Consider the following 20,183-nt stretch of genomic DNA (forward strand, 5'->3'; position numbering starts at 1 on the left):
ATTTTAATAAATAAATATATCGTGTCTATCATTATACATTTAAAGGTTTCTTTTTTGAATGAAAGTATGAATTCAAAAAAAAATTTATTATTGAAATTAATTTTGATAGATTTTGCTTTTATATCTTGTGGATATTCTACCAATGACGATTTTAAACCATATAGTGCCATATTCACACAACCACGAAGAATTATCAAGGAACAAAAGCTGAATATCCTCAACTCACCTCAGAAGTATTTTGACATTACAGAAGAGATACATAGAAGTATTAATCTACGGACAATTAGCAAAGCTACCAGATCTGTCGTCGATGATAATGTTTTACCATTTTTCGACAATGTAACGGAAATTCCAGTAACCACGTGGTCATCACTGACAACAGAGACCGTTAGAACTACTGCTGGACCCACAACGCCACCAGAACCGCAAGTTTCCGAAATTTGTCAAGTTCATGTGTCAATTGTACTACAAGGACTTACTTCAAACAAAATATGGGCTTTAAGAAGTGAGTGCAAATGGTTTTCCATGAATATATCTATACATTTCGACATTTACGTTGTATGATATAACGAACGAAAATGGATATGAACGTTGTATAAACCTTAGTATTTATTTGAAGATTTTATTTTACAACTGATCAAATTATGTGAACTAAAGGTTCGTGGATGGTGGTGGTGTGTCGGTCTGCACCATAAAAACTGACGGTCATGGTTTTCCTTTCCTCGTTTGTCTATCCCAGACGACTTTTTATGAGCAACTCGGCGGGTGTTCCTAGAAAAGCAGAGGACGCTTACCCTACTGGTGCACCTAGTCCATGCTCCCCGTTTTTAGTGGAGTCCGAGTTGCTCATTTGCTTTTGTCACTTTGTATGTTTGATTGTGGTTACTTTTTGTTTTTTGTTGTGTTTGTCTGTTTTCCATGTCTGGCCTTTTTCCCTGGATTGCATTCTTTTTATTGTCGCTAGAATCTTGGTTCCCTTGATTACTCTTAATTATAATAAGCTGTTAAGTATAATTTAGGGGTTCGCATCCATAGTCATGATGTTGATAAATATTTGTGGTAATGGTATAACTCTTTCTTTTTCTATAAACCTATGCTTACGCTGTTATTGTACTAACACAACATAATTTTAGATCATACATTAACATTAGGTATAACTTAATTCATTCTGAAAAATTACTAATTTCAAGTATCATTGTAGTATATCAAACTCTTAATTAAACTAACCATTTAAATCCCCATTCCATTAGTACTGCTTCCATTATCCATACCGGGAAATAATCCCAACAATGAGAACAAATTTGTCCTATTCATTATATTTCATTCTTTCCTCCCTCCTTACACAATATGATACCAAGTGAATAACTGGGCGAGTGTTTCATTATTATCATTACCGTATACTGTGTAATGTTTCTAAGTAACCCAAAAGTTTGTACTAACACTTCAAGTTTTTTTCTTTTTTTTTTTTTTCTTTTTTTTTTTGGGGGGGGGGGTGTGGGCGAGTTTGCTTTTGTTTATTTGTGCGTTTGTTTACTTCTACAGTTTTTTTTGCTTGTTCGTTTTCTTGGCGTCATACAACCTGTGACATTTTTATTAAGCTTGATTGGTATATTAAGCTGCAGTTGTAGTTGATTTTACTGTAGTTTTGTTGTGTTTTTTTTAAGTGTTGGATGCCTTTGGTAAACCACCAGCTAACCTACTGGGAGGCGGATTTAAATGGTTAGGTGACTATGATGAATGTTTAGATATCCAAGGGGAGATCACAAACAAAGATATGGTCAGTTCGTTTGGGACGGAGTATTGCATGGTTTCTGTCATAAACATTGCGGAAGTGCCACCCATACTTCCACCAGTACGTTTTTTTCTCATAATATTTAACATTTTATTTCAAGTCCTGAAGACATACGTAAAAAATTCAAAAAAAGCTGTAAATGGATAATGTCAATTGAACTCGTTTGAAGATAATATCAACGAATATGTAGGAAACAGAAATAACGTTTTAGAACCGAACCAGTTCAGAATTTTCGAATGGATACAATTTATATTTAAGAAAACATTATACATGTATGTTTTGAAAACAGAGTGGACGCCATTTAATTTTTTTAAGAGTGATAAAGTTAAATTCTTAAATTGTTGAGGGACAATTAATGATTTCTTTTGCAAATAGCTAAAAAACGCAAGATTTATTGCCTCGGTCACAAAAATATTTGTGGACGAAAACACAAAAAAATAAAGTTAAGCTATCCATCAACACTAAAAACTGAACATAGTATATAATTTATGGATATCACTAAGTAACTATTACTCCATACGTTTGACAACATTGTCCGGTAACTTGAAGACTTAATATGAGTATTATTTCAGTTGACATCTATCAACATCGGGATGTGTCTACCAGACAGCTGCTCGGAAACAGACGTACAGACTTTGGTCAATAACAGTAAGTGCTATTTTTTACAAGACTGCTATAGTAAAAAGGGCTGATTTCTTTCAATATGATAATGAAATGATGAATTCTAATTACCATGTACCGGTAATAAATTGGCTTGTTATGCTTATATGTTTGTATCAGTTCTAGGAGGTAAATGTCCCTGTACTAAGTAAAAGAGTAATCAAGCAAATCAAAGTTAGAGCGGTAATCAAACGAATGTAATCCAGGGACAACGACCAAACATGGAAAACATACATACACAACAAAAAATATAAAGTAACTAAAATCATACATACAAAGTAACAAAAGCAAATGAGCAACTCGGAATCCACTAAAAACTGGGAGCATGGACCAGGTGCACCGGTAGGGTAAGCGTCCTCTGCTTTTCTAGAAACATCCGCCGAGTTGCTCAAAAAAAGTCAAGTACGGGGTAGACAAACGAGGAAAGGAAAACAATGACCCGTTGAATAAATCGGTTTTCCTGGTGCAGATGGATACACCATAACGATCCACGAGTTCATGATGACGATCTTTAAACTTCTGTAGTGATGCCTTCAATCTTGTAGCAACATAACACTGTTCCAGAAGCCTATTTGTTAGAGTTCTAGCGCCATACAAAAAGTCTCGGCAAGCTTTGGCATAACGTATGAGTTGTGACATAAACACTCCATGAAGGTGCTGAAGGAATAATGCCACAGATGAAAGAAAGTTGACAATTCTGCATGGAAATTCATCGCGTTTGTTGTAAAGTTTGGTCAATAGTTTACCTTTACCATCGATTTCTAAGTGTAGGTCAAGATATGCGGCTGACTTCACTATATCGGTAGTATCCCTTATCTCAAGTTCTTTGGGGTAGGTGCGATGTATCAAATCCCCGAAATTAGGATTGTTTAAAAATAATACGCCATCTATATAGCGAAAACTTAGATTAAAGGATCTAGCCAAACGATATTATTTCTTTCGAATCAGATCAGCTATAAAGTCAGCCTCATAAGAGTGACGGAATAGGTCAGCAAGTAAAGGAGCACAATTTGCCGTCAAAGGAATGTCGAACCTTTGTTGAAATAAATATGTTGTCCATTAAAATTCCAGCATTTTGCAAACTTCTTCCTCTGTATATTTGGAAGATGATTTGGAATTATTTCTTACAAAGCATGAGGAATCTCTACCAAGAACTATATATTTGTATCTAGATGTACCATCTTTAAAAAAAAAAAACAACGATGTATAATGTTTTTAAATCGGGAATTTAACTGAGTATGGAGAATAGAAGTATACAGTGTAGAAAAATCATAGGTTTTAATGCTATTATATTCAGAAAATAGTCTTGAACTGATTGTCTCCAAAAGATCTTTCGAATTATTCAGGATCCACATTGAATTAATTCTACTACGGGAGTAACAAGTGTTGTGGTAGGACTGCAGACCACTTTTGACAGTTGTGAGTATAGAAGTTAAAAGTTTTGAAAGAGGTTTCGTGGTTCATTTTGCAGATCCAGCTATGAAACGTTGTTTGTATGGATTCTTGTGGAATATATGAATCCAGTACATAGACGGTAAATCACAATCATCGTCCCTGGTAGAGAGACCAAAAGAGGATAGCACAGATTTATGGTTTTCCACAATCTCTACTTTGGAGAGTGTGGTACCAGTGTAGGTCTTATCGCTGCTGTTATTTTCTACGTCTACCTCTCATAATAAGCATTGGATGTAAAACGTTTTGCAGACAAAAACAATGTTGTTTTGAGCTTTGTCTGCTTGTCCGACAACATATTTGTCATGTATAGTAAACAATGTTTTAGCTACATCGGGGTCTTTTTAAAACTGATGTAGCCTTGGCACTCATTGACCTACTGGAAACTTTCATTCGTTCAAAAATGAAAGACCTCGCGGCCCTTAACCACTCTGACAGAGAATCTTTGTCTTCTTGTTCTTATTTTATCCATTTTCTTGCATAGTCGTCGACGGTACTTGGGACCTTTAGAAAGGATATTACGCAAAGATTCGTTTTCGATGATGGTAAAATCTCCCGTAACGCCGTTACCAGAAGGACCATATTTGAATGGAGACTTTTTGCAAAAACAGTCAGGTGGTTTTGCCTTGAAGTCCTCTATCTCGAGGTTCTGCAATAGCCTTTTATAATTGAAAATTTTGGATGCAATGAGTGAAGTATAGGAATATGAAATAATTGGTGTGGATTTGTCTTTGAAATATGAGGGAATATTGTTGGTAACGTTTTTGTGATGGAGGATGTTAGCCAAATTAATTGCATCTATACCTTTGTTGACAAATGGTAGTGGAAGAAATGTTCGTTTTTCGTCATCTTGACTTTTCACACAAACTGGTTTAAAGAGTCTGTGGTAACCAATATCCAAAATAATGCCAACAAGTGTGTATAATGAGGAGGTTGGGTCAGAAGCAGGAGTGCCAAGACTTGTTTTGTAAAGGAAGTGTTGTAGAATGAGAGGTATAGAATAAAGTTTGGTTCTAATGTGATGAAGTCCAAGATGTTTTTGTATGAAAGGAAGGAGACCATCTATGGAGACATCATGTAACTTAGGTGACGTATAGTGGCGATGGCCATGACTCCTTTCCCGTCTTGGAATTTTGTTAAATAAATTCGTCACATTTATCCTATTGTTGTATTGTCTTGAAAGGTTTCATATACTTTTGATGTTGTCATTGCATCCTTAAGGTATTGCAGTACCTAGTCTGCGTATCCAGTACTCCTCTCTTTCCCTACGACAGTTTTTACTCAGAACGGGACTGTTCGTAGGATATAATTTTTTTTCTAAAATACGAACTTTTATAGAGAGGATTGAATGACCTTGTTGATTAAAATGTTGATAATTTGGCGGGAATTTGGTGGTGTTAATTCCCGAACAATGACCGCACATTCTTTTGTTGAATCGTTCTTGTGTTTCTCTGACATATACTAAACCACATAAGTTGAATTCTAATCCATAAGTTTGTTGATTTGCAACTTAAATCATGATTATTGTATGGAAGGTTTTGTTTGTAAGGGAGCTTGAGAAGTAAGTGTCGGTTATAAGAATGTTGCATGTTTACAATTTTTAATACCACATTTTGATCTTTGTAGTCAAATATATCATTTAAAGTGATGGGACATAGTTTGATAGTTTTAAAATAGTCAGAATTTTTGTACTGGAATAGATGGTCTGCAGACTGAACGTTTGATTGGGTACTTTTTGTCGAATTGGTAGGGGCACGTTCCATATCAGATGTGAGCGTGCTAAGATTTCCATCTGGGGACACCACATTCTTACAAAAGAACAGTGTGTCCGATCTGCTGTCAGGTTCGGACTTTTTTATACTGGGCGACGTCCAATTAAATTATGATAATAATAAGATTAACTAAAAATCATGTTCACAAGTCGGAAAAAAGCAATTCGTTCATTGCTAGGTAAAAGCAATTATCAATAGGTCGAATAAGTTATTCATAATCCGACGATAAAACTAGACCAAAATCAGAAAAAAAATCACCATGAATAACACAAGCTGAAATAATACTCTGAAAATTAGTGATAAACATGTCCTTCTATGAGACTATGAACCATGAGCATAAGTACAGTAAGCGTCCCCTATTTTCTTATACAAAAAAATACCCGCCGAGTTGCTTATATGTAAAATCTGGGTTAAAACGGACGATGGAACATATGACACTGATAACAATTTTTTTTACTGATATTTATCAATAAACGAGCTTTATAATCGATTCCGTTATCTTATGTCAACATAACATAGTTTCAATAGCAATTATTGATGGCTATTACGGCAGCTTTAACCTGATCAAATAAATATCAAATATTCAAATAACCTGTATAAGACAAAATAATGAAAACGATTTCTCTTGCTCCCTGAACGCGTATATGAGGGTGACATATTGTGTCTCCTTTGTTTATTCGTCCTTTTATTAACATTTTTGTGAGCGAATATCAGAAGTCATTCAAAATAGTGGACCGACTTTTTACACATTCAGAAAGTCTGATATTAGGATGTGCTTATGTAATTACTCAAAAGACGTCACAGATTTAGACTTTCGTGAACGCCAGATTTTTTAACCTTTTTAAAAGTTTCCGACATTATAAACTAGCCTACTTTAATACAATGTTTATATAAAATGGCCAATGACTATGTGAAAATATTATACATGTATTACAAAATAAAGACGTGCGACAATGTAAATAAAGTGAATTTTGCTAAACAGGTTTATCCAGGGATTGTTTTAAAATTTTCGTCTGTTTTGTATAACAAATTGTTGATACCTTGGTTTTATGCTAGCGCTTGTCAAACAGACTCAGTGGAGGTTTATGGCGTATAAAGCTGAATGTCAGGAACCAGACAGGAAGTTTGATACACGTGCTTCCATAGTACTGTAAGTCTCATTTATTAATGTTGATATAAATATATGTTAAGTTTGAATAGCACAATATTTAATATTTCTTATTATGCTTATTTTTCATTGTGTTTTTTTTTACCTTTTTGGTATATGTCATTGAGTTTGATTTTTACGTATTGAATTATCCATTAAAATGTCGACGACAAAATGTTTTATTAGTTACAATTGTCATTAACCATCACTTATCAGTCAGGTAAACGGAGCGCTGATAGGGACATAAAAAGAAATAACAATATTATAACGTTGTTGTACGAACTCAATACATGTAGGTATTGTGCGCTCAAAGTATTTTTTCCGATCAAAATAAGTATACTATTTCAAAATAATCATATATTGCACACACAATAGATAGTCCGCGCTCAAAATGATATGTACAGTGTACTCAAAATAGATATGTGCGCTTAAAGTAATCATATTAAATGCACACATCAGTTACATTGTGGGCACATGTGAACAAAGAGACAAAACCACATTACTGCTTGCATATATTGTATTTTACGGAGCTTTGATAAGGTCATACATTTTCGTGCGTATGAAATTAATATTGTGCGCACAAAATACTATGAGCCATTGTCATCACTTGGCGTCTGTCGTCGTCTAAGGTAACAAACATACACAGAATATCTACTTAAAAACAAAAACGACGTTTTAAGTACCAGAGGATTTAAAATTCAGACACTGTCCATATCAAAGTGATTCATGGTAATGAAAAACCCACCTAACAAACAATGCTTTTTTCAATCTAAATATACAGTTATCTCCCACTAAAATCAACAAAATTAAACAAAATCAAGAACGATAACTCTTGCAAAGTGCTAATTTCATATACAATCTATATAAGTTTTATCTCAAATGTGCAACATCCACATGAAAAACTAAAATTGGTCATGTGGTCTGTAACTGATTTTAAATAAGAAATTAGACTGAATGCAGTCGGTTTTTGGCATGCTTTAATCACCTCCTGTGCTCTTAACTATAAGGCCTACTAAAGTTTTTGTAGGGTGGCACCTTGTTAAAAGTATTCCCTTTGAAAGTCGAAAAATGAACCAAGTGAGCGATTCAGGCTCCTGGTAGCCTTTAGTTTTGCATGTTGTGTATTTATATAAAAAATGTAAGTTATTTTATTTATTTATTTTTTTTCATTTCTATATTTCTCTTTGTTTTGTATCTGAAGTGTTTTTGTATTTTAAATAATTTGAGGTTTTTGTTTAGTACATGGATATGTGATATGAACATTTTTTTGGTCGTTGCCTATCTAAATGAAATTACCACATACATAATATTTCAAACTTTAAAACAAATGAGTCTGTTTAGTTTTCTTTGTTTGTTCTAACTGTAGATAGCCGCTTTATATTTGAAAAATAAGTGTTGTTATTTTATATAATTTACAGCATCATTATTGCATTATTTGTGTTTGTGTTGGCAATGGGTACAGCTTATGATGTCTTTATGATTCAATGGCCTCAATGGGAAAGTGAAAAACGGACCAATTTGGATGCCGAAACGACCTTTGTCCACAGCGAAAAGACCCGACTGATTACGGACTCGATCGAACATGTCCCATACCAGCCAGGTAAAAACAAAGTTGTTTTTTTTTCTCGAAAAGTTTATTATTTCCTTAAAAGTTATTCAAATAGACAAAACACGAAAGGAATTGTAATACATGTGAATTCAAAATATTTTTTCGTATTAAGTTTTATTTAACAGTATATGAAATATACTGTATAAATGGTATTGTATTTAAAACGAGGTTTATTTAGTAGAAGTAAATGGATATCAATATTTTTTTTCAAATGTGAAGGACAGGCTAGCTTTTATTGGAATATATTCATGATAAATCTCCAGATTGTAAAAAAAAACACATAATGCAAATCATTTTATGTGCATTAAACTGTGAATAACAACACATGCTGTAAATAATACACATCATAACATGACATAGTAGAATCATGTGACATATATGTAAAAATACATGGATATAAACTACATGTAAAATTATTTTAATTTTAAAAATATGATGTGGAACATCTCAGTTTTCGCTCACACACTGTTCTAGATATTCCACATGAAATTGTCAGTATCAACATCGAAAGTAACTTTTATTCTATATGTCTCAGGCCTCTGTGTAAACATTTTCATTTAGGCACATTTGGCAAGCTTCTATTGTCGTTTTCTATCTACACCAATGGTTCTAAACTGTTAAACACTGACCAGGCGTCCGGATCGTTAACTGCAGTAAACGGAATAAGATTCATATCGATGACATGGGTTATATTAGGCCACGCTTACAGTTTTATCTTATCGGATGTGGGTAAGTTAAACCAGCACATGTGTAATAAAAAGTCATATTACAAAAATGAAAAGTTTCTGTTTCAACTAATGTATACTTTCATTTTTTATCATTCAGTTTTATGTAATGCTTTAATTTAAAAATACCAATTATATCAGTATTTCAAATTTTGGTATGCTGAACACGTTTTTCGTTTCAAAGAGTAACCTCTCAACACAGCGTTACAACCAAATACTAAGGAAGAGTTTCCAAATTTATGCATAGTTTCATGATGATTGTTATTGTTTTATTTTAGAAGTTTATAGAAACTTGTTATAATGACAAATAAATTACAGCTGACAAAAAAGCGTTTAAATCGAAAAAACTTCATTGTAGATAATGTAGCAGCGTTTTTACCGAGAATGATGAAGCGTGTTACCTTCCCTGCAGTCAGCAATGCTCTTGTTTCTGTTGATACATTTTTTGTGCTCAGGTGACGATTACGTGTATAACATTTTTTAAAGATTTATTTCACCATTGTTCTTTGTTGGCTTACAAACAGTTAACAACTTTAAAAATTATCTGTCATTATTCAGAAGAAAATAATATAACATATTTTTTTCACGTATATTTGCCTGTGTATTTAGACACCTCACTCTGGTCTTCTTTTAGAACGATTATTTTAAATGTAGAAGATTTGTAGAGGAGTCAGACAACATGTTTCTGATATTGCTGATGTCAACATTCAGTGCAGCTATTTTTCCACATAGCGTACGTCAAGTAGGAGGTTGACGAATACCATATACGATTCACTGAGTCTAACCAAAATCTTTTTCATGATTTACCAAATATACATTTTGCCTAAGAGCGTAGATTACTGGTACAATAGTGTTCTTAGAAGTACATGATAAGTTTGCTTTGGGCATTACACTTTTTTCCATTATAACATTAGTGGCTAGCTAAGATAAGAGTTCCTTTTCTACCGAACTGTTTATTTACGAGCAAAATTGTAAGAGCTTACCTTCTTCATAAATAGAAATGAATAGTAAAGTAGTAAAATATCACATTTCTGTTTTCATTTCCTTTTCAAATTACATTTCAGTGGTACATTATTGGTGTATTTGGTAATGAAAGAATTAAAGGCGAATGATGGGAAATTAAACTGGCCAATGTTTTATTTCCACCGATTCTGGAGGTTAGTGATAAAAATTGAAACGAAGTATCTATTGAAATAGTGTTTGGATTTTAACATTTTGACATTGATTTGCTTAAAACCCATTAATTCTAATTACTGTACTTATACTCCTATCTATTCCTGTCTTTACCCGTAAGCACTTGTAGAAATGAATCTTTGAAACCTTCTCAATTCTGGACATTCTACTGTAAGTTTTGCGATAAGCATATTTTTGTTGTAAGCCTCAATTCCACTTATCCTCAGGGTAACACAAATAAACTTATTTTACATGCTCTGGGATTTATATGAAAATATTTGGGAGTTTTAGTTTTCTATGGACATGCCCATTTTAGATACTTTTCTCTTTTGGGGTTCTCAGTATATTAATACTATAGCGTAACTACAACGTTTGATTACTTTTAAAGTTGAATGTGGTTGTTTCCTACAATCTGTGAACAAAATAATCTATTTTAGACTTACCCCACCGTATATGCTGGTTCTAATGGTGTATGTCTCACTGTTTCCCTACATTGGTAGCGGCCCTTTGTGGTCCAAAAATGGCATAGAGAAGGATTACTGTAAAGACTCGTGGTACTACAATCTGTTGTACATCAATAACTTTGTTAAAGCTGAGGACCAGGTATAGATATGGGAATTATTTTTAATGAATGCACATAGGTTTCCCAATGGGAGTTTAGGAGTTAACATTATAAATATAATTGTAAGGCGGTATGCATAGCATAAATCGACTTATCAAACAGCATTTCGGAACTTGTAATATTATATGATTGGTCCTTTTGTATTTAATAATAAGATACTTGTAATGAAACTAAAGAGTTTTGTGAATGGAGTAATAACATATGGGTTAGTGTAAAGAGCTGTCACGAAAATGTGGTTATAATTCACCAAAGTTCATTAATGGACATTCATTTTGCCATTTCTTTTCGTGAAATATAATATATACAGATGTATACTCCAAGTCACCTCTGATTGTTTGCGGTTTTTTGCGTTTATTTTTGTAATTACTCGACGGTTCCTTTCAAAAACTTGCCATTTTATTCATGTCGTTCTGTACTACGATTCCCTTACAATTATTTTTCGTTCTTACCTCTGAGATTGAAAAAATCCAAAATTTATTTTTCCTTGAGAATTTTGCATTGAATGTTTATCCGCCCTCTTGTTTCTATGGATCTTTTGAAATGTTCCCTATTATCTCACAATTGAAGAGGTGAAATAACATGATTTCTGGTTCCCTGCTAATTTATTACTTTATGTGGTAAGACTCTTATTAAGTACCAGTTGTAGCATTTTCATTCGGAACTTCTGGTTTTGTCTTTTACTAAAGGTAAAGTGCAGAAATATGGCGGGAAATCATGGTATTTCAGCTCTTCAATTGTGAGATAATAGGGAACATTTCAAAATATCCATAGAAACAAGATGGCGGATAAACAATACATTCAATGCAAAATTCTCGTAGGAAAAATAAATTTTGAATTTTTTCAATCTCCGAGGTAAGAAAGAAAAATAATTGTTAGGGAATCGTAGTACAGAACGACATGAATAAAATGGCAAGTTTTTGAAAGGAACCGTCGAGTAATTACAAAAATAAACGCAAAAAACCGCAAACAATCTGAGGTGACTTGGACTATAGATGTACTGGTTAAATGCATTATGTGAAAAGTAACTTGGAATATTTGAAATATTGTATTAAGATAGAAAAAGTCAGATGTATGTCACTCCTGCACAAGAAAACTATCGTTGTAAATGCAAACTGTCATTGGTATCAATTAAAAAACAAACACGCCATTTTCTCTCTTTGCTGTATGTAATATATATTGTGCCTTTCAGTAAATACGTGTCTGTAGTTTCCATTCTTTGAAAATATAAACACATTACAAAAAAATGATAAGATACTTTTCAAATTCGAAAGAGTGAATAACCAAAATATGATCTTTAGTGCCGAAAAAATCCCGTTTAATGAGAGCGGAGAACTTGTTCCGTGCAGGCAATAAATCTCCAAGTGTATTTGGCACAAGTAATTATATTTTGTTTGTTCACAATGACTAACTGGTTTTCCTACTTATAATACGTAGATTTTCAGATTGAATTATTCCTATTCTCAACGCATAAAATGTAAAGTTTATGATCGGCAAATTCAGATTGATTTTGTGACGTTTTGGGGAGAGAAATTCCAAGACTGTAGTTACAGAATTTGATTCTGAATAACCAGAATGAATTATACACGGAACATTCTATAAATAATTGCTATCTAGATATAATAATAATAGCTTCGTACCAGAAAACAACACAACAAAAGCTGTCTTTATGCCATTTCGATATCAAATTTTACAATAAAATGAGCATTTTATTAGATACGTTATAAAGAACCTGTTATAAATATACCAACACTGACCTTCGTAATGTAAGAAGAAAATTCTACTTGTTTTATTTAGTGTTTTGGATGGGCTTGGTACCTGGCCAATGACATGCAGTTCTTTGTGCTCAGTCCACTTATAATCCTACCATTATATTTGTGAGTACAATATTTACATATATTAATATTCTTGAACAACAATGTTTTAATTATCACGTTCGTAGATGCAACCAAGTTATATTGTCTGCTGCTCTGTTTAAGAAGAACGAAGGAACAAAGATTTTAAAGGGTTGTTAAATCTTTTAAGATTTTTTGCTACAATAATATAAACAGAAAACAACTAAGAGGTCAGTGTTCTCGTTTTTTTAATCTTTTTTTTATCTTCTTTTTTTTTAATTTTGGCGGACAATTTTTTTTTTTTTTCATTTTTCGTAGTTTTTTGTCCTATTCATACTTCAATTTGTTATTTTTTCTGTTTTTTGCAACAGCTTCCCAATCATTGGCTACATTATCATGTTTGCCTTTCTAACTGGAACATGGGTTGCGACTGGTGTCATGGCAACGAGATGGGATGTGCCTATGTCAACTTTTGATGGGTAACTTTTAATTTTTTTTAATATCAAGTTGCTGAAATGACACAGTTGAAAATCATCTAAAGTCTCAGCGAAATATTCCCATTGAAAATAAAGAAGTATGTTAGCATGATGTTGTGTTTTATTGTTTTTTTTTTATTTCTTTTGGATACAGTCATGAAAATTTACATGTTTTGCATGCTAACAGTTTTTTTCTCGAGTTAATTTAAAAAATACTCTCGTATCTTCAACTGGTATTGCATCTTGACACACACTTATTGTTTTAATATGTGTTAAGGGGAGATGGAACGCATTGGTGGACCATGTATGTACGACCTTACTTTAGAATGGGCCCATATTTAGCTGGTATGCTAACAGGATATGCTCTTTATAAAACAGAACTAAGATTTCGCATGAATAAGGTACGTATGTTCAAATATATATATATATATATGTAGAACATGAATACAAATATAATTACAACACGTGGTAAAGAACGCATTCATGTGTTCTGTAGGTTTATTTTGTCGCCATGAGTTTTCATTTTCGTATTTATTCACTTCCACAAAATTTATGCGGTACAGACAATTTTTTATACAAATGTTTAATACTAATATAAATTTATTTTACGTTATAACACATAAAATCATGTTTTCCAAAATTATATGACTAAACAATAGTCATCTTAGTTCAATGAAGGCTGAAATTGTGACGTTAATATTTTGTATTTTAAAGTAAGAATATGAAACTAGTCTTTTATTTTGCGTCTGTATATATTGCCACAGTTTGATATTTTAGCTTTAAATGTGCAAACTTATTTGATATTATGTGTTTCACATTGTATATTGAATTTAATTTGTTTGGTATACTTCTTTCATTAGTTTTTTGTGGGCTTTTTTCTTTTGTGTCTTTTTTTAATGATTTTGTTCTAATTTTGTATTACATCCGATTCTGTTATTTTCACTGGTTATAATTTAAATTTCTACATTTTCCTTTGTTGTAGATTTTGGCTTTGTTATGTTGGTTGATAGCAGCAGTTTGTGCATGTGCAGTTCTTTATGGTATATACGATGACGTTAACAATGGACGCGAATCACGTGAAGTATCTTCATTTTATATAGCAGTTCACAGAACTGTTTGGGGTGCTGCCATTGGTTGGGTGATTTTCGCCTGTGCTCAGGGGTATGGAGGTAAGTAAATCGATCTGAGAATCAACTACAATATTTAAGTGTCCATTGTTTGTTCAAGTCTAATTTAATGGATTTAACGTTTAAACGTATTCCAGAGGAGGTATAGTGAATATTTAATTCCAAATTCCCTTAATACTTTTCATGGTAGCATATCACTACTTTACGATTGTGTTCTGTAGCATTGTATTGTTAACCATTATACGCCTTCACAGCGCATTCTTCTACGGAACGCTCGAGACCGTTAAAAACTTGAGTTTAACTATCGAAACTGTAGAAATATTGTAATTCACGAGAAATTGAAGGAGTATCTATTTTTTTTTTATATCTTAAGTAGCAGCCTTTTAAAAGTCAGACAATAGGTGAACCATTCATATCAAAAACCCACCAAAGCCAGTTTTATTTCTTCTTTAAAAACAGTTGCAGGTCATATAACCAGTCTTAGTTTTTTCATTTGTTGCGTTTTTTGAGATATAAAATGTATAGATTGTATATAAAATTGGTACTTTGGAAGAGTTATCGTTCTTGATTTTCTTTGTTCTTTGATTTGGTTGGTTATAGTTGGAGATAGATGTATGATTTAAATATGCATACGTGAATACAGATATGATTATCGTTATGTAAAACTATAGCATATGTAGACAAAAACATCGTTTATTTGGCGAGTTTTCTACACCATGAATCACTTTATCGTGGCAGTGTCTGAATGTGGACTGGTACAAACTGTACTAAAACAATCTTCTTCTGTTTTTCATGACTATCCCCGTCGAATGACCCATTCACAAATCTTTCGTAAGATTTCAACAAGTGTTCCTTTTGACATGTGAAGTCAATGTGGAACAGATATTTCAGCAGATTTTTATCAATAAAACAACAAATTTCACATTGAATAATTTATAACAAAACTTGCGGACTAAATTCGTCCGCTGACTAACGACGTAACTGTAGAAAGTAAACAGTTGATGCGCTTACGAATTTTCGAAATCATGACCTTAACTTTCCCTAAACCGCCGAAAGGATTTGATGAAATTCTATCATCAGGTTGGGAAATCATATATTGATGTTCACAAAAGAATATAATCAATGTCGGAAATCTAAAAAGTGAGAAATTTCAAGTTATTGGTTGTTCTATTTTTAGGTTTTCGCACAGTATTTCTAATTGGACATTATATCATTGTGGGCCCTATTAACATAACACCGTCATAGGAAAAAAATGAACAATTTTGGAAGAAAAAAAAATAAGTACATAAAAATAAAGCACGATTTCAAAGAGGTTCATGGCATATCTTTAAATTATATGGTTATAAGAACCAATGGAAAACACAGAATGCCCTTCTATCCATTTAACATCATATTAACTATTAAGAATATTAAGAAAAACTTTTTGGTTTCGCTTTAAAGTTTGTTAATCTTATAATTCATTATTATTGCAGGTTTTATTAACACAATACTTTCATGGAAAGGATTTATACCATTGAGCAGACTGACGTATTGTGCTTATCTTGTACATCCACCAATCATTTACTACTTCATGAAGACAAGAAGACGACTAATTCATCTCTCAGATATTGAAATTGTGAGTATAAAGAATGCTAAATCTGTCTTTACTCAAAGCATCTGTATTAAAAGGTTCTCATACAATACTGTCATAGAAGTTACTTTTTGTATTAAAAAAAAAACAAAACCTTTTGATACTTAAGTTACGATTGATAAATGCTGACTTTTAATGATTAAGTAATCAGATGTCACAATCACTTTATTGTTCATTGTCGTACATCAGACATTAATTATTTATATTTAATTTCTATGGGATACAATGCCCAACATTAAGCATTGACCCCTAAAATTGTGTTGTTAAAGATTGAAACAATTTTGTTTCGCTCGAATTGAAAAACTACCAAATTTAATTCATAAACATGTAAACATGTTTTGTTTTTCTTCATCTGCTCTATATTAAGTTAACTATAGCCAAATTTTTACAGCTCTGTATTTTTTAGAAAACGAAACATTCATCTCCTTCATAAATCAACAAAACTAAGAACGAAGATTCTTGCAAAAACCAAGTTTTATTATTTATGTTTATTTTTTTATTTCAAAATGAAGAACTAATATTTGTTTTATGGTATTTAATTGTTTCTTAATTAAAAGTGGAAAGTGCATTTTATGTTATTTTGAATAAAGTGAACCAATTGCTGTCGATTTTTATACAATGTAATCTATACGTTATTTTTATTTATTTATTTATTTATATTATTTTTTTTTTTTTTGGAAAAATGCTAAGATGATAGTCTTGATTAACATTTTTATCGATTATCACAAAATTCCAATTCATACAAAATCCAGTATGTTGTATACATGTTTCAAGGAAAAACATCTCATACGTCTCTCAATGTAGATAGTATTTATCCGTCGAACGTTAACACATTTGTAGTTGTTAAGGGAAAAAGTGGGAAACTAATCTATTGATAATAAATTAATCGTTTAATCTCTTATTCACTCCGACATGCCTAAATCATTGCAGATCTATGAGTTTCTGGGACATATTGGACTATCATATGCAGCTGCCTTTGTAGCTTCAATGGCATTTGAGGCTCCTATGATGGGACTAGAAAAAGTTATCTTTAAAAAGCAGAAAAAGAAAAAGTAAAGAACTGTGGAGTGATGGAAATTAATGAAAAACAAATGTACAAATCTGAAACTAATTGAGTGATAACATCTAAAATTTTAAAGAGATGACCGGGAAAACAGAAGAGAAAGATCTAAAAATTATCTTATTGTTTTTAAGTACATGTTTGCCTTCTGTAAAGCGGATTTTTATTTTTCTTTCTTATTGAAGACCACGTAGTATCCTTATGTTTTCCTACGCATTTTAGTTGCTTTTTATCCGATTCACTGAAAATAAAAAAAAAATATGTTCTTGTATAACTATTGTATGTAAAGCAAGTGCAAACACAACAACACAACGTTAATGTATTTTTCACTATCAAACACCGCTGTATTTTTATCTTTCACTATTGCGTCCCACCAAACCACATATAGGAACTCGACTTATTTCTCTTAACGAGGTAGATCCTTTAATTTTACATATAGATATATTGACAATGTTGTCAGCATTTATAATCCTAAATTTGAAGAATTGCCTTCGTTTCATTATCTACCAGAACTGAAATTAACAAGACTATTTACACAGCTTCATCCTTGTCATTTGTATGCTTTCACCTCAAATTCGACGACAGTAGTCATCTCAGTAAAAAATTATTAACATACGGGGCATTTTTTATTAAAAAAAAACAAAATTCACTTCCTTGTTTAGTAACACCCCAGCTCCTCCTGCATATGGTGTTTATTATTCTCAGTCGTTAAGGTATGCCAGAATTAGTATCCACTATTTTGACTTCTCAATGTACCATTTTTGCATGATAAACATACTTTTGGACCTGGATTATTAACAAAACCTTTCATGCATGGCCAAAATAGTTTTCTTTTCGATATTCAGATTTTTTTCTAGAAACATCTGTTTTAATATAAAACAAACAGGTCTGTGGTTTTCACTTGTATTTTATAATTGTTATCTTGAGCTTGACGGGTCTTTCCCTCAAAGCTCAATATCTTTTTACATTTTACATGTGGCTATGTTCACTTATTTATTTGTGATATATTCAGTACTGTTTTGACAACTGGTTTTACCATCTTACTAGTGGCAATTTAATACTGCCTGTTTACTTCGTAATATCGGAATATATCGAAAATATTATTATAAACCCATCATTTTCATCATAAACGTCTGTACCAAATCTGGACCATTGTTGTGGTTTTTAATTTCCCGTTTTTACCTTGTTCTTGCCATTTGTTGAATGGGGTTTCCGATTAGACTTTGGACTATTGTCTAGAATTTATAAGTTCGGTAATTTTGTCATTAGCCGTCATTGAAATTGGATGCATTTACATATGAAATTGATGAATTTATACAGGATCTTAGTAGTTACGTAGTATCCGTTTGCTCACGCCTCTTTATGTTTTAATGACTAAGTATTTTCTTTTGCAGTTAGCATTTGTTGGAAGACAATTCTTCTTAATGTTTTCTAAAATGTTGATAAAGTGTAATATATAACCAATACGAGTTATAGACATTGCATATTGAAGGGCTAATAAATAAGAGAGCAAATCAAAAACAACATGTAAGAGTATATGTTTTATTATCCTATTACTCTAAAACTAGATCAAAATACAGACACAACATCCTACATTAATGCATACATTAACTGAAGAAAAAACACGGTTCCGCTAAAGCATTGGCGTATAAACCATGTGGACTTGTCGGGTAAGCGTCCAGTAACTGAATTGTTTGTACAGTTCTTAACTGGGTAGAACAAAAACAAAAAATAAATAAACATGCGATATAAAAAAAAACTGTTCTCTTAGTGAATATGGTGATACCTCAGATATCAATGACTTCATAATGGCGACTGTAATGCTATTATTAAGATGACTTAAGGAGTGGCACCATTACATGTATCTTGTTATAAAAGACCAATTTAAGAAGTCAAGCAAAAATTTCAAAATTCATGAAGCTTCGACAGCCTAAAAAATCAACATACCGAAGAATAGAATTAGTTTTGCTTCTGACAAATGAATAATATTGACCATTATGGATGATAAGACCAGGAATTTAGTCGTATCCGATTCTTGCCGAAACTACAGAGCCTTTTTGTATCGCGCTAGACTTCTAACAGGTAGACTTCTAGAACAGGGTTATGTTGCTACAAGATTGAAGTCATCACTACAGAGGTTTTATAGTCGTAATCATGGATCGGTGTATCCATCAAAATTATTTGTTCAACGTGTCATAGTTTTCTTTTTCTCCTTCACCTACCCCGGACTTGACTTTTTATGAGCAACTCGGCGAGTGTTTCTACAAAAGCAGAGGTCGCTTACCCTAATGGTGTACCTGGTCCATGCTCACAGTTTTTAGTGGAGTCCGAATTGCTCATTTGCTTTTGTTATTTTGTATGTATGATATTAGTAACTTTATGTTCTTTGTTGTGTATGTCTAGTATTCGTCCCCTGATTACCGCTAGAACCTTGATTCCAATGATTACTCTTTGATTTAATTTCATTTAAGATTACAATTTTTATATAAATTTTCTTTATTGATATTTTCAACATAAGTAATTAATTTCGATCACAATGAAGAAGAAAGGCGAAAATGAAATGATAGAATTTATTTTACATATGAAATATCGTATTTGTTTACATAGGGAACATTCGATAAACCAATGCTATATGCATAATAAAAGGTTTTATACTAAACTAAACGATTGCGTAACTTTCAATATAGAAATGGAAATTGATTTGTTTAAATCATGTAGTTAAGTACTTCTGTGTCTTAGAATCAGACAAAATGTGTATTAGGTTTGATAAAAAAAAAACGCTATTCTATTACATTATCCAAGTATCAATATCTCATAACAGCCGAAAAGAACCACCAGTTTGTAAAGATTGCCCTTTAAAGATAATGATAGGTCAAATTAAGTTGAAATGCAATTTGGAAAAATTACGGAAAGTTTTTCCTAAACTTTTTCCCTATATAAATAGTTAAAAATATCTTTGTCACAGATGTTTCAGGATAAATATTTTTCAGTCGTTTTCTAGATGTCTTGAATATAGTTGAGGCAGAAAAGACCATATTGAGAAGTGCCACCCATTGCTTGATTCTTACATAGTATGGTAAATTGGAAGTGGTGTTCAAAAATTGTG

At 32.2% G+C, this 20,183-nt stretch overlaps 1 protein-coding gene across 1 annotated transcript; it reads left to right on the plus strand.

The window, feature by feature from the left end:
* LOC148611898 (nose resistant to fluoxetine protein 6-like) lies at positions 1-18,224 on the plus strand. Its single transcript, XM_088592891.1, has 15 exons — positions 1-505; positions 1,665-1,852; positions 2,365-2,440; positions 6,733-6,826; positions 8,242-8,423; positions 8,994-9,161; positions 9,516-9,612; positions 10,222-10,314; positions 10,768-10,933; positions 12,747-12,826; positions 13,156-13,263; positions 13,538-13,661; positions 14,243-14,429; positions 15,860-16,002; positions 16,948-18,224. Exons 1-15 carry the CDS (start codon positions 67-69, stop codon positions 17,071-17,073), a joined length of 2,271 nt encoding a protein of 756 aa, XP_088449017.1. The 5' UTR covers positions 1-66; the 3' UTR covers positions 17,074-18,224.
* Positions 18,225-20,183: the final 1,959 nt, after the last annotated feature.

Source organism: Perna viridis, chromosome 7 (genome assembly GCF_037379345.1).
Source record: "Perna viridis isolate PV_CMFRI_1.1 ecotype Kerala chromosome 7, ASM3737934v1, whole genome shotgun sequence".
Lineage (NCBI taxonomy): Eukaryota > Metazoa > Mollusca > Bivalvia > Mytilida > Mytilidae > Perna > Perna viridis.